We start from the raw sequence: 16,157 nt of genomic DNA on the forward strand, positions 1-16,157 counted from the left end.
CCTCTCTATTAACAAGGTAATCGATAGAACTGCACCAGCTTTGAATACAAACAAACACAGCTGTGAGTACTGGGAATTCTCGAGAAAGAATGGAAAGCTGGAGAAACAATGAAAATTAAAACCTTTGTGGAAAAGCATCGTATGGAGCAGGAGATTATCAATATAGATCCAGTTGTACAGGATACAACCTTGACTTTCACTAATGACATTTCTGTGCCTTGAGCTGTTGATGGAGAGGGACGATGTAGCTGCATGGTGATGACGATTTTTAAGGCAGATCTGTAGCATGAATATTGACGAAGTGGTGTGGTTTGATGAAACTTGGATCACTTCAAATCATGTTGTCAAGCATTCCGGACAGACAACAACTAAAGGAACATTGGCGGTGCCTTCCGGCAGTGGGGATAGACTTATCCTTCTTCATGTAGGCACCTCGCAAAGTTTTGTCCCAAATAGTCCCCAGTTTCTTAAAACAAAGAATACAGAAAATTATCATGAAGAAATGAGTCATGTCACATTTACATAGAAGCTCATAAAGATCACAAATGCCAAATCTGGAAAGACTGTCAGCAACTGTTCTAGTTAATGCTCCTTATCATTCAGTAGTTGTTGACGCGTTAAAGTAAAAGGAGGAAATGACTGAATGATTTCAGCACCATAACATCAATGTAAATGGTAACTTTCCACAGTTCACCAGGTAAGAAATCAACAAACTGGTAAAAACATATGGGCTTGCAGTAATTAGGCTACCACCTTACCACTTCCATTTCAAGCCAGTAGAGTTAATATGGACCCAAATTAAAGGTTACGTTGCCAAAAATAAGAAGCACTCACAAAAGAAGCTGCTAGGAACATCAGCTATGAATATTGCAAGAAAGCCATCAAATATATGCGGAGCATTGTGGAAAGAGCATGGCAGAATGAAGCTGTTTTGGAAAATTCAGTGGAGCAGATGTTTGTTTCATTAAACAACAACAGTGACACTTCAAGCACCTGTAATACGACGAGAGTGATGTCAGTGTATTTTCCACTATCACCTTAGGAATCGAGCACAAGCGGATTCAGAAGCATGTTTGGAGTGTGCAGTTCACAGCTTCAAGTATCTACGTAGCAAAATTACCTAGTTGTAAATTTTGAAATTTTCATAAGGACGCCTTATCAGTAACTAATTTCAAATGAAGTTCATGTCTGAAGTTCAGACAGTATGACACAAAATAAATATTACAGTTTACAATTTAATTGCAGCAATACAGAGGCCTTGTTTTTTTTACATCACTTTTGTTCTTTCTCACAATAGAGGGTGGCCTATTGAAGATACGTTTTCCCACCTTTGTAAAAAAACACACTCTTATTTTTGTTATGTTGGAAATAAATAGGCAGTTAAAAAAAATTAACAATTGGTTCATTACAAACTTAGTAACCCTTATCTCTTAACGAAACTGTACAGATGGTTGATCAGTACTTGACTCACGAGTGGACAATTCTACATCGTATTTAACTCAAATTCTCTGATGGTATGGATCTCAGACTGAGTTTCAGTTTGGAACAGATGAAAATATGATTATTCTTCAAGATCTTGATTGCATAATGCGTTCACCTCAGTTCAATAACGAAAAAGTTTCCCACATGTCAAAAAATCTGTAATGTCATAGAAAATGCATTTTTGTAGACAGCTTGTGTATTATATTAATAAAGTGTTACCACAGATAAAAATAAAATCAAAACATTCCCTCTTCACGATTGAATAGTTTGCTCGTCTGAGCAAGTCGTCTGAATGTAAGAGTACATGAGTCCTGTGTGGAATGCACCAACTCTGTGCTGCGCCTCCACATGCTTCTACCTAACTGTCAATCCTAAAGTAATTTTGAACGGACTATAGTAAACATTTTGCAACACACTTCACTTCAATCATTTGAGCCTAGCTCAATAAAAACTGTTGACAATCAAAATGAGCTAAGTTTACCGCAGCATCGGTTGGTGCAAGATATCAGTATGAAGTGGAATTCCACACATTGTATGGTAAAGTGCCTGTTGGTACAAAAACTGGCTATGTCCCTGTATATGGCTGATAACACCTCTTAAGTGGTTGTTCACAAAGCAGTGCACTAAGCTTTCAAAGATCTTTGAAGAAAAGATGAACTTAAGTTCTGGTCTCTCCTGCATATCCAAAATAATACCACAAGTTACAGCATTAAATAAATATTTAGATAAGGACGAAAAAGAACATAGAACCCCTAACTTACTACACATCAGAGCCTCACTGAAAGCTGAATCAGAAACTCATTTCAAATTCTTAAATGAAGATCCAAATTAACTGGCTGCAATCTTTCTATGCCCAAAATCCAAGACAGGCTATCTGGGGAAGCCAAAAGCACTTGACAGACAATCCTACTGCCATTTTGTGAAGAGTCTTCTACCACCAACAGTTCATCTCTGATGCCCGCCGAAAAAAGAAGAGCTGATGAGAATGAATCAACTGTGAGTTGCAAAGCATAGACATGTTTTGAGATTGCCTTAATGAGGCGACAAATGAAAATAATAATAGTCAGTGTGGTGTTCTAGAAACAAATGCAACTGCAAATATGACTGACTGTTATATGACGACAGTTTGAATAAATTTTAACGACTACCCTTATAATTGGTGATCAGCTAACGTGACTCTGTCTCTGAATTTGACAAAGTTTTCTAGAATTCACCTTTCAGTACCTTGCAGCAGGGTGTACAGAGAAAGACATTTCTCTGATTGCTGGCCTTGTTTATAAAGACTAGCAAAATCAATTATTACCACTTAATTCGGAGAAACTGGTGTTCATTCACCATAATTTGCATCTAGTTCAATATCAGCCCTAATTTTATTCATTTTTCATAAAGTGACTAATAAACAGTATTTTGATTTGAATGTACTGCAGTTTTATTTGTGTTTTTGAGTATCTCAAAAAAATGGTTCAAATGGCTCTGAGCACTATGGGACTCAACATCTGAGGTCATCAGTCCCCTAGAACTTAGAACTACTTAAACCTAACTAACCTAAGAACTTCAAACACATCCATGCCCGAGGCAGGATTCGAACCTGTGACCATAGCGGTCACGCGGTTTCAAACTGAAGTGCCTAGAACCTCACGGCCACTCGGGCCGGCTGAGTATCTCACATGTAAAATAAATTCAATTCTATGAAATTTTCACAATTTAGTGAAAACCCACAATCCGGCTGGAAAGTAAAATTAGCCGGATAATAAAACAGCCAGGCTACCAGAGAGTTGCTGGATATTCATTTCATCTCTAATATAAAGCCACAAAGCTCTCTGTTCCTCCTCTCACTCAATTCTTTTCTTACCTTTTATTCCCAATTCCTATTTATTTTATACTTTCTCTTTCCACTTAATTTTAAATAGCCTAATGCAACAGACAATTCTGAATGCAAAGAGTTTAAGTTAGGTAAATGTCAGTTCAAGGACAGTAAGGTATATAATGTGTACACAATTCAATGTGCCTTTAACCACAGGGTGTGTGTCACACAATGCTCTGAAAATAAGAAACATTGAAACACCTTAAACCAGTCAGACCAAAATTGGGCAAATAGGATTAAAAAACTGTGTTGCACATTTTTGTACAGCGGTAGGCGAGAGTGTCATGAACAACATACTAAAATTCCCACCAGTGGGGTTCGATGTTGTGGGGAAGGTCACTTTTTTATGTTCTCGAATAATTCAAAAACTGCAGCTTCTAGCAAAAGTCTTTCTCAGTATTAAAATTAAACTATAGAGAACTTTCTACTAAAAAGGTTTTATTCATTTTTCTTCAGGACTAATAGTTGCCACACCGAAGGGGATGGAAAAATCACAGATTAGTAAAAAATAGTGTTTTAATGGTCTAAAATTACTGTTTACTGTTAAATGAAGGAAGTTAAGAACAAATTAAAAATATATGTACCAAGCCAAAGTGCAGCAGATGCACATTAAGAGACAAACTGTGTTCTGGGGTTAACAGGGTGGTGGAGGGTTGGGAAAGAAGAAGCAAGAGCAAAGATACGTTATTGGATTGTGGTCACGTACTTCCCTCCTTCATAGTAGGTCACCACTCTGTCTGCCCTCCTGTGTCACAAGAGGCAACAACTACATGGTGTTTCACAAAGTTGAGCCGATCCTCTGCAGAGAGCCTTACGAATCACTGGCGACAGTGTTCATACATGCCCATGGGTATTTATTTTCCACAAAAGGTATTAACATTGCATGGAATGAGGATATAAGTTACTAATACTACTAATGCAAGAAACACACATGGACAGAATCTACGTAACATGCTGCATGTTGTTCTACATTGCTAGAGGGGAAAGTGATTCTTAGTCATCTACAGCAGCTGCAGCATTCTATCAGAAAAGGCAGATCCCCCCCCCCCCCCCCCCCCCCCACAAGTGCTCTCTCTGTTCATTCTGCAGGCAGACAGTACCTCCCTAGCACTCCCTGTTCAGTTCTCTTACATGAGTAGACAAGGTAACTTCACTGAGCTCTTGTTTATATATTGGAGTTATTTTAAATGATTATGCATTTGTAGTTGTTAAGTGAGCTATTGCATGAAAAGTTCAATAGCTGGAGCTGTCAACTTTCAACCACACTGACAAGCCTGTCCCAAGTGTAATATGCTAGCAATATGTATTCAACAATGTCAATTCCATTGCCTCCATTATCACTGCCTGGAATACTTTTCACAGCACGAGAGGTGAAATGCATCACCATGCCTCAGCTCTCCCAACATCTCAAGAGGTCCAGAGGCTTAAACTGTTTCCAATATGATACAATATTGCAGTGCCTGTGTTCAAAAGTATAATGCAATGTTCCTTTGTATTTATCCACCAGCACTGGAGTGAGCAAGCAACTTTCAATTAAAATGTCCTGTCTGTGAAGAAATAAACATAACTGATGTATGAGTGCAGATTGTAGATGCGTGGTTGTTGACATATGGAAGTTTGGATTTGGCCATGAGACATGCTCATATAACCTTATGGTGAAGTGACTGCTCATGATAAGCGGGAGATCTGGGTTCACGTCCCAGTTTGGCACAAATTTTCACTGTTGTCACTCACTTATGCAGCTGATGGTTGTCCATATTCATAACTGCGAATATATTTCAGGGGTTTCACAACAGCAGTAGTCACCACAGTGCCATTGCCTTCAGACATGCACCCAAGTCTGAAGGAACATTGTACCATACTTCTGAACAACACAGGGACTAAAATATCGTATTTATCCATTGACACTAGACAAGCCACTTTCAATTAAAATTTCTCCATTGTACAGGAATATACATAATAGGCATATGAGTGAAGTCATTTAGGTGTTATGGAACTTGGATATTTCAACAAAAGTCAAGCAATGCACTGCAACAGATTACTGTTCCAAACTTGAACACAATCAGCGCCATTTTGTGAGACATTTTCATACCCACCTTAGAAGATGTACTGTGAATATGTTGAGTAGCTCCACTCATTGCAGCCCACTACAAGTGCCCTAGCAATTCTTGAACGGAAGACATTTATGCAATCTACGAGTAATACAATTAATGCTTAGAGAAATGTAGTAACTTTCTGGTCTTTCATTAATTCACCACCAAGTGAGTATTTTACAATTATGCAACTTCACAATATGCTATAAACAACAGACAGCAGCAATGTGCCATGTTTACCAATCCAATCCCATTCCCACCAATACTGTAAATATCACTGATAATATTACACTTACAAATTATAAACTTCTGCCAATGTTTATAGGAACATACTTCAAATAAAAGCTCACTTCCTAAATACAATTAAGTACTCATTTCATAAACTGAAAGTAACTCCAATATACAGAATAACTCTGCTTTTATGTTCCTGGAATCAACTTTTTCCTACTGTTTACTACATTTTTTATTGCAGCTGTCAAATTTCCTATGTTCACATTGTTAATTTGCACTGATTTTGCACTAACATAGCTTTTCCGTGCTTTATGCTTTTTAAAATTATGTTAATGGAAAAAAAATCTGACGTAACTGACATAAAATGACAGTGCCATGGTGTAGGTATTCAAGTAGTGTTTACGAACATTATGCAGTTAAGTTTGTTGACACCAGAGCACCCTACTCAACAGATCTGAATTGGTAAAAGTCAGAACAATTCATGCTTCATCTCCTTCTGCTCCATGCTCTACTCAGTGTGGTGGGTGATGGGAATAACAAGGTTCGTCTGAACGATGACCGATCACAACAGTTTTCGAACTGTGTCTACTGCGCATGCACAACTTCATGATGGTTGTGATCTTCATGAGACCTCAAATACCTCGAACATATTTTGTTCCTTGACCACTTGTAGCACTAGCTGACACCTTTGTGCTCTGTGCATTGCTCAAATATTCCTGGTTCAAACAATGAAACACTGCATCAGTTCCACATTTTTCCACACTTAGCAAAACACATTAGAACTTATTATCGTTGTCAAGCACAAATACTTATGTAAATCTTTATTGGATAGTGAACTATTTCCTGATGATAATTTTGATGCCTATTATGTATGTATATCACACACAAATTATGAAAATGCACTCCTCTGACAAGTGTAAAAGCGGGATTTCGCTGTATAAACAAGAGCTCAGTGAAGTTATTTTCTCTGCTCACATAAGAGAACATGGTACGAGTGCTTATGAGTGCTGCTGAGGAACTGTCCATCTGGAAACTGAAAAGCAAGCACTGCTCTCGATAGAGTAAGTTGTCTTTCCTGGAAGAAGGCTACAGCTGCCCTACAACATGATTATGAAAAAATTTCGCCCTTGGTGGTGCACATCAGTGTGCAGAAATTTGTGACAATTCCATCCATATGCATTTCTTGTGTTATTATTATTAGTAACTTATATCTGTACTGCATTCCATGTAGTGACAACAATCTTTCGAGTTATTCAAGAAAAACATAAAAAAGTAACTGTTAAACACCCTGCCACCTGCCTTCTCACACCCCATCAGTGAGGATTTTTAGTGTGCTGCAAGACACTCCCTCCTACCACTGTACAAAATTTGTGATTACAGGGTTTTTTCCGCTAATTTTCCTTTGCTGGCTGAACTATCTATGTTACGTCAATTATTAAATAAAACTGTCACATACTGGAGATTTAATTGTTTCAAATATGTAATAGGAACATTAAAAAAAGCTGTGTTCAGAAAAAGACAGTAAAATGAATTATCCACATCACTGATGAATGTAGTACACTGTTTTTCATATGGCATGTTTTGGAGAAGCCACTGAAAATACAGTATAACCCCGGTTTTATCTTCCTGGAATTAACGTTTTCCCGCCGTTTACGACATTTTTTATCGCTCCCTTCAAATTTTCTATGTTCAGAATGTTATTGCACCTGTTTTTACGTTAACATACAAGCAATTTTCCCGCGATTTACATTTTATGAAACAATGTTCATGGAGGAAAAAAACTGGCGTGATTGACATAAAATGACGCAGTCACAGCATTTGCCCTCAAGTAGTGTTTACGTACATTATACGTTTAACTTTCGTGACACCAGGGTGCTCCACCCAGCAAATCTTAAGTCAGAAAAAAAAGGGATTTGTATCCTGCCGCTGCCAACCACAACTCGGCGTGGTGGCTGATGTGAGTAACTGTTTTTATAGAAGACGGAAGAATGTGCAACTTCTGAGGAACATTCATTTGTTTTGAGTCGATACTAACTTCGTCTGTCAGTAATGTTTGCCACAATAAGTAGTAACCTTACTTTATTGCATCCGCATCGTTTCGGTGTTAACTTTCACCCTGTGATAATGACGATGTACAGAGGATATCCATTTTCCAGTATTTGTAACTTGCTAAATACAGTGGTTTCCTTTATGGTTTGTATACGCATTGTACAGTGTTGTTTGCTGTCTAAGGTTGGCAACGCAACAAGCCTGTTCCTGCAACCGAAGTGAGTCGATATCAGTCGACACATCTACTCCCGACAACTGCCGTGCAAAGAGTTTGCATTTGTTGCTTTGTTCGTAGCCTTTCGTGAAGTGATCGAAGTCTGTTATTAGTTGTTTCTTTAACACTGTTGGTTTCTGTCACAGTTTAGGATGGAAAACGCCGGTACCGCCAAAAGAGACAGGAAAACCGTTTCTATAGAAGAAAATGTCAAAATTCTGGAAGGAGTTGATGCTCACCGTGGAACACATGTTGCATTATCACAGTTTAGGAATACCGATATCTATATTGAACACTATTGTGAAAAACAGAGAGACGATTTTGGAAAGTGTAAGTAATGGTGGGCCACATTAAAAAAAAATGAAATATGCCAGCTATTCGAAACACGAGAACTGGAAGAAATTACGAATTTGTTTCAGGCAGCACCTGCATTGAATATTCCAATAAATGGTGTGATGCTATGTGAAAAGTGCTGAAAGTCACCGATGTACTTGGGATCGAGGATTTCACAGCATCAAATGGGTGGGCAGATAGATTCAAGAAGCAGTACAACGTAGTGTACTATGTGGCAAAGAAACCAGTGTGGACATAAAATCTGTTACGGAATGGCAGAGTGGCAGGTTACAAGACCTTTTGAAACAGTATAAACCAAAGGATATCTTTAATATTGATGAAACAGGTCTCTTTTGCAGCGTATTGCCAAATAAAACGCTTGCCTTTAAAGGCAAACACTTCCGTGGAGGTAAACACAGCGAAGTTTGCCTGATGGTAATGTTATGCATGAACACGGATGATTCTGAAAAAATTAACCCGTTTGTGATTGGCAAATCTAAAAAACCACGATGTTTTAAAAATATAAAAACAATACCAATTAACTAAAGTGCCAATAAAATAGCACGGATGACGTCGGAATTATTCAAGAAACAATTGCATTGTCTTGATGCAAGAATGGGTACTCACAACAGAAAAATTCTCCTGTTCGTGGATTGTTGCCCTGCGCATCCCAGAAATATAAGCCTGCGTAATATGCAATTAAGAGTTTCTGCCACCGAACTGCACAAGCAAATTACAGCCATTGGATTTGGGTATCATCCACGTCTTCAAAACACACTATAGGAAGGCGACTGTGCAGAATGCATTAACTTTGATGGAAGTTGGGAAAGACCCAGCCTCCTTTAAAGTGTCAATTTCAGGTGCTTTGCATTATATTGTGAAGGCATGGACAGAAGTTACGGCAGCCACCATCTCCAATTGCTTCCGAAAAGTGGGATTCATTGAAGGCAACAATGGAAATGGATCTGACGCACCAGACGTGTTGGTGGCAATGGTGAGAAACTGCTTGCTTCATCATGGGAAAAGTTACAGCTTCAGCATCCGGTCCACGATTTCTGACGCATTGACAATGATGTTGTCACTGTGGAAAGTGTTTCTGTTGACAATGTTATAGACTTTGACATGCAAGAAAACACTGAAAGTGACAGTGATAGTGATGAGGACAATGAAGTTCCCTCATTTGCAATTATTAATGAAGCAGTGGAAACAATAAAAAAATATATTTCAGCTGCAGATGTTAATGACAAAGTTTTCCATTGTGTTTATGAACTCGAAAACCACACTGAAAAAATTCATCAGACAAAATTTAAGCAACACACAATTTTGGATTTTTTTGCCAGAAAGTAGTAAATACAGTACTCATTTGTTAATGTCGTGTTTATAGACCAGCCAAATTAAAGGTCAGTATAATAAATATGAAGTGCATTTTAATGTTTTGTAAATGTGCGCATAAAATGCTTAAGTGTAATTTTGGCTGTGGATACACACCGATCTCTATCGTAACCCCGATGCCTACGTTGATTTGAAAGTGTCAGTTTGTCTGGGAGCTGACTAAGTTAGTGAGAGTGAAATAAAGGCTGCAGTGGCATATTGATCTGTAGTGTAGTGCCATACTTGACGCACTTTCTGATATGTCATGCACCTATATATACAAAATCAAAAACAGCAACATAAATGGCCGGTATCATATACATCTGCTGACATCACTTTCACAGGAAAGTTACACTAAAAATGATGCAGTTTAGAGAGATCTTTAATGCAGTATACACTTGACATGCACTTTTCATAGCCATCAAATATAAATAATAAAACTGCCGACTGCATCACTTTAGCTTTGCAAACACATAAATCAACAAGGCGGCCGCATGGTTTGCGTTATTTTTAATGTGATTTGTTGTGCTAAAATGTCAGTGAATGTCATGTCACCTGCTAAACATAGCACTAAATTCAGATCACACAAAACTATGAAGATGGAAATGGGGCCCCATACACAACCAGTAAAACTTAAAGTCATTTCCCACATTTCACATTTCCCTGCAGTTTACGCCTTTTTTTTTTTCTTCTTTTTTTTCTTCAAGTCCCTTGGAAAGTGTAAAAGCAAGGTTTTTATGAGTCTAACACTCATCATCATTAGTAGCACTCACTCTAAAATTTCTCTTTATATTTTCCAGGGACACTAAAAAAGAAGAAAGGGACTCTAGAATTACATAAAACATATAAGACTTCTTTACTTCTATGCAATTCAAAAAATCATAAAATAAAGTTACACAATCAGGAGCAATGAAGTTGGTAACAGAAAAATATTTTGAACACAGCACTTTATCAATAAAAAATGCAAGTCTCAGAAACAGTACAAATGAAGAACGGTTCACTGACATGTGAAACTTTATAATGGAGGGTATTGGAGCAATATGGAAAAGATTTGGGAAATAGACGATATTTCTTAACATTCATAATGATCTGTAATACAGAACCTTATGCATTTTGAAAATACTTCAAAAAGTGTAAGGAAACATACTCAGACATAATCTATCATCCAAACGTTATTGTAAAATTGACAGCCACCTACAAAACAGCCACCTACAAAATAAAACTTAACACATCTACACGGAAAAAGTGTTTATCTACATCTACATATATACTCCGCAAGCTACCTTGCAGTGTGTGGCAGAGGTTATTTTGTGTATCACAGTCATTCTCCCCCCCCCCCCTTTTCCTGTTCCATTCCTGTGTACTTAGCAGGAAGAATGACTGCCAGAAAGCCTCTGTGTGGGCAACTCACTAATTGTATTTTCACGGTCTTTTCACAAGACATACGTAGGAGGAAGCAATCTATTTGTTGGTTGTTCTAGGAACATATAACCATAACATGATGCAAAATGCCTCTCTTGCAGCATCTGCCACTGGAGCTGGTTGTTCATTTCTGTGATGCTTTCATGCTTACTAAATGAACCTGTAACGAATTGGCTCTGTAGTATTTCCCCTACAGTACTATTTGGTAAGGATCCCATACTTATGAGCAATATTCAAATACTGGTAAAAAGAGCATTCTGTAAGCTACTTCCTTTGCCAGTGAACTATATTTCCCGAGGATTCTTGCAATGTATCTCAGGTTGGCATATGCCTCTCTCTGATTAATTTCACACACTTGTTCCATTTCAAATCGCTTTGAACACATACTACTACATATTTTATCAATGTGACTGCCTCCAGTGACTGCTCTGGAACTGTGTTATTCTACAATAAATGGTTTTTCTGTTTATGTTCAAAATACCTTACATTTATTTATGTTGATGGTCAATTGCCACTCCTTGCACCAAGCATCAATCCTCTGGACGTCTTCCTTCATTTTGCTACAATTCTCCAGCATCATGACTTCTCCATGTACAAAGCATCACCTGTGAAAACCGTCAAGGAACCTCCATTGCCATCTAATTGGTCATTTATATACCATACAATGTGGAAAGTAATAGTTCTATAATGCTCCCCAGGGGCACGTGCAAAGTTACTTTTACATCTGAAGACATCAGTCTTTTCAGAAGGGCATGCTGCATTCTGCATGTTACAAACTCTTCAGTCCAATTATACAGAAGGTCTGATATTCCATATGCTGATATTTTGTACATTAGGTAACAGTGTAGAGCTGTACTGAATGCCTTCCCGAAGTCAAAGAACATGGTATCAACCTGTTTCCTGTATCTACTGCTTTCTGGGTCTTGTGGATGAACAGAGCACAGAGCAAGATAGTTTTCACACAACCTTTATTTTTTTTTTCTTCTCCTCCCTCCCTGCCAAGAATCCATGGTTGTTCCTACAGAAGAGAATTTCAGTCTCCAGAAATGCCATAATTAGTGAGCATAAAACATGTTCTAAAGTTCTACAACTTTTTTACAATCATCAGGAACACTGCGGTCCTCCAAAGACCTACAGTACACTGCTGCTGGCAGAGGGACATGTTCTTTTGCATACTCTGTGTACAACCATATTGGTATCCATCAGGTCCAGCGGTCTTTCTTCTGCTGACCAATTTCAGTTGCTTTTCTATGCCATGACCACTGATTTCAATATCAGCAATTTTGTTGTTCGTGCGATGATTGAAAGGAGGCATTACAGTGTGGTCTTCTACTGTGAAATAGTGTTGGAAAAAGACCTTTAGAATTCAGCCTCTGCTGTGTCGTCATTCATTTCAATGTCATTATGGTCCAGATTATAAATATGAAGGGAGACATAAGGCCAGAAATCTATCGCCACATCAAGCTTGGCTGGCAAGCATTTGGGAAGAATTCAAAGTATTCAGATCAAAAATGCCAGTAAATCTGAAGAAAGCAGTATTTGATCAATGTATTCTTCCTGTGATGACATGGACACTGAACTCATTTACAAAAGGAACTCTTAGGACAGCAGGGAGAGCCATGGAGAGATCACTGCTGGGCTATACAAGAAAGGACAGGAAAAGGACAGATGACATCCGGTCTGTGACGAAGGTTAATGACATCTTAGAGAGAGTAGGTTCCTTGAAATGGCAGTGGGCTGGCCACGTCGCAAGAAGAAAAGACAACAGATGGACGAAGCTAGTACTGGAGTGGAGTCCGAGAGAGCACAGGAGGCCTAGAGGAAGACCACCAGACAGATGGGACAAAGACATCAAGAAGATCGCTGGTCACACCTGGCAGAGAACTGCCCAAGACCGTCCCACTTGGAGAAGACTTCTGAAAGCCTACCTGAATCCACGACTCGAAGAGGCCACATCATCTAATGATTGAATTGGCTGATGATGATGATGATGATGATGATGACTGTCCAGACTGTCAGGACAGATGCCTTTGATCCATTTACTGATTTAACATAAGATCAGAACTTCTTAGGATCATCTATCAAGTTGGTAGACAGAACTTTGCATTCAAATTCATTGAATGTTTCATGCATGAATCTCCTTACACTGGTTCTGGCTTTTTTAGCTTTTGTTTGTCTGTGAGGGTTTGGCTACATTTAAATTTGCAGTATAGCTACCTTTGTTCTCATGGCAGTTTTCTAATACAGTTACTGAACCACAGTGGATCTTTTACAGGCCTCACAACTTTGCTCCACACATACCTGTCCAAAGCGTTGTACAGCACTCTTGAACTTTGTCGATTAATGCTCAATACTGTCAGTGCTGGAGATGAAAGTTTCATGCAAATCACTCTGGTAACCTGAAATCTGATTATTTTTGCTCTTTCTAAGTAGAAAGATCTTCTTGCCTTTCTTTGTATTTATATTTACAGCCTTATTTAGTGATGCTGTAATGACCTTATCATCACTGATTTCCCATACTGCACAGTAAAAAATTTTGGTTTTAACAGTATTATTATAATAATATTACAAAAATAACAATACTTCTACTACTACTACTACTACTACTACTACTACTACTAATAATAATAATAATAATAATAATAATAATAATAATAATAATAATAATATTGAATATTGTTACACTCCATCCTGGATTTTCCATTGTTTAAAATTTTGGTTCTGGTTGTCACCAACAGATTTAAGATCTTATCTATGTTACCTTCATGATTAGTTCTCTGATTAACTGCTCAAGGTAATTTTTGGATAAAGCAAAGACCGGTTTTCCATGATTTTCTGTTCCTGCTACCTGTCCTAATAACTTTAGTCTACCAATCTGCTGTTGTTAAGTTCAAATCTCCACCCAAAACTGCAACATGAGCAAGAATACGCTTCATGTTTCCCCTCAACTGTTCTGCCACTAGTGCTACTGAGGCAAGGGATCTATAAAAAAACACATTACAATTCTGAATTTGTTTTTTGGGTTGGGGGGAGGGGGGCTGGGTATTTTATAAAACAAACTCAATTGAAAATCTAGGCTGGAGACAAATATAGATTGTTGTTCACCGTTCAACAAATAAAAGAGGCACTGAAGTACACAGACTCATAAGGAACGGGAATATTTACTCACTGAGCTTTTGGACTTTGACTTCTATTTCAGACAGCAGGAGACGAGAGAGAGAGAGAGAGAGAGAGAGAGAGAGAGAGAGAGAGAGAGAGAGTTCTATGAGAACATTGTCCAAAATTTCAATTTGTAATCATCCTTTTCTATGTGCCTGTACACAGCTCTCCTGTTCTATTTGGCGTTCTGTTTAATACATACCACATTTACACACATACCCTTCAGATACAGTAAATTGCTACCTGATCATCATCTGCCTCCTCTTCATTTGCCCCATCAACAGCATCCTCTTCAGCTCCTTCATTTTCTATTCCTTCATCTTCTGAGTCTTCTGAAATTTAACATAGGGGTATATTTAATATAACTTTCCATAATTATTTTTAATAGTAGACAGATTAAAAAATTCTATGCAGTTTACAGTTTCGTAAAATACTACACCAAATGTGAACGCAATGAAACTACATATTGAACACTAAAAACAACAACATATTGAAGGAAAATTCAATTGACAAAACTTATACAGTAAGAGAATGGATTACTGGCTGGTACTTACCTACAGGAAGTAAATGTTTAGTACAGCTGACAGACAAATGTGAAAGTAATACACTTCTTAGCTTTCAGAACTAATAGTTCCTTCCTGAGGGCAGAGATAAGGATAGGTTGGAGAGGGTTAAACGAAGGGCAGGTCACTCAGCCCACAGGATGAGAGGGACCCACCTGTGGTACGGACAAGGTAGGCCAGTAAAATTAGCTCCAAATACGAGTTTGCCTTCCAAAAATTTGTGGAATTCTGAAAACTGTTTTTATCGCCCAAGTAGGGCTCTGATATGAGTAGCTTGCATTTTCCCGGATTTCTGAGAGGAGCTTCAGTCCAATGAAAAGAAAACTACCAAAATTTTGGACTTTATCAGGGTCTTTTTTTACTTCAAATTACGCTGAAACTAAGTGTTTAATCAAAAAAGTAAAGGTTATCAAAAATGTGGAGCATTAAATTGTGCATCGACTGAGAACCAAAACTTTTCTGATTAAATTTTCCTATCAAAAGCCACATGAGAAAATGATAATTTTTCACACTTTTATGTAAACATTCATTTCACTGCTATGAAATGTGCAGCGTTTGGGAACTGACCAATTTGATGCAAAAATTTTTAGGAGAAAAGCTATAGAATGTCAAATTTTGTTTTCGAAAAGTCAAAGAAAGTGACAAAAAATCTATCTGGTACATAAAATTGCCATTATTAAATTATGTAAATCATACGATTAACAACCAACATCAACTTTCTGTATACATGAATTTGTGGCGTCTTGCTTTGGACATGGCACGGAGAACCATGCATTCATATAATTGATTTGCCTCGATGGGCAATGAATCCAACCCTTTCATTGCAGTTGCACAATTATGTTTGACCTCTCATGGGAATCTCATGAACGGGGACTGCGGATATGTGGCACAAGGTGGGAATGTGGGTCAGCCAAGAGAGTACACGCAACTGCAAAAACACTGCGACCAGGTGGCGCAGTGAGTAACGCAGGCACCTAGTAAGCAAGAGATCCCTGGTTCAAAGCCCAGACCAGCACAGGTTTTCACTCACTGCTGCTGATCCTGCATGAAGTTCTGATGCAGCTGACATCAATAGTTACCTCCCTTTCCATTTCTACCCCCCCCCCCTTCCCTCCTCCTCCAATTTACATAATATGTATCATGAACAAACACCATACATCCATATAATTGATTCACCTCAGTGGGCAATGAATTCACCATCTTGAGTGTGGATGCACATTTACGTTTGACCTACTGTGGGAATCTCAAAGTAGTGAGCATGGAGGACATGGACGGGGACTGCGGGTAGGTGATGCTAGTTGGGAATGTAGGTTGGTGGAGGCATGCCGAGACAGCCGTGGAAATGCGATAAACACTGTGTCTGGGTGGCACATTGG

At 38.3% G+C, this 16,157-nt stretch overlaps 1 protein-coding gene across 1 annotated transcript in view; it reads right to left on the reverse strand.

Moving 5' to 3' along the window:
• LOC126088396 (DNA-directed RNA polymerase I subunit RPA1) overlaps window positions 1-16,157 on the reverse strand; it is a 326,390-nt gene that overhangs the window by 77,166 nt on the left and 233,067 nt on the right. Inside the window, exon 27 of the mRNA XM_049906539.1 lies at window positions 14,462-14,550. Within this exon, the coding sequence (XP_049762496.1) occupies window positions 14,462-14,550 (89 nt within the window). The remainder of the gene's footprint in view (window positions 1-14,461; window positions 14,551-16,157) is intronic.

The sequence above is a fragment of the Schistocerca cancellata genome, chromosome 1 (genome assembly GCF_023864275.1).
Source record: "Schistocerca cancellata isolate TAMUIC-IGC-003103 chromosome 1, iqSchCanc2.1, whole genome shotgun sequence".
NCBI classification, from domain to species: Eukaryota; Metazoa; Arthropoda; class Insecta; order Orthoptera; family Acrididae; genus Schistocerca; species Schistocerca cancellata.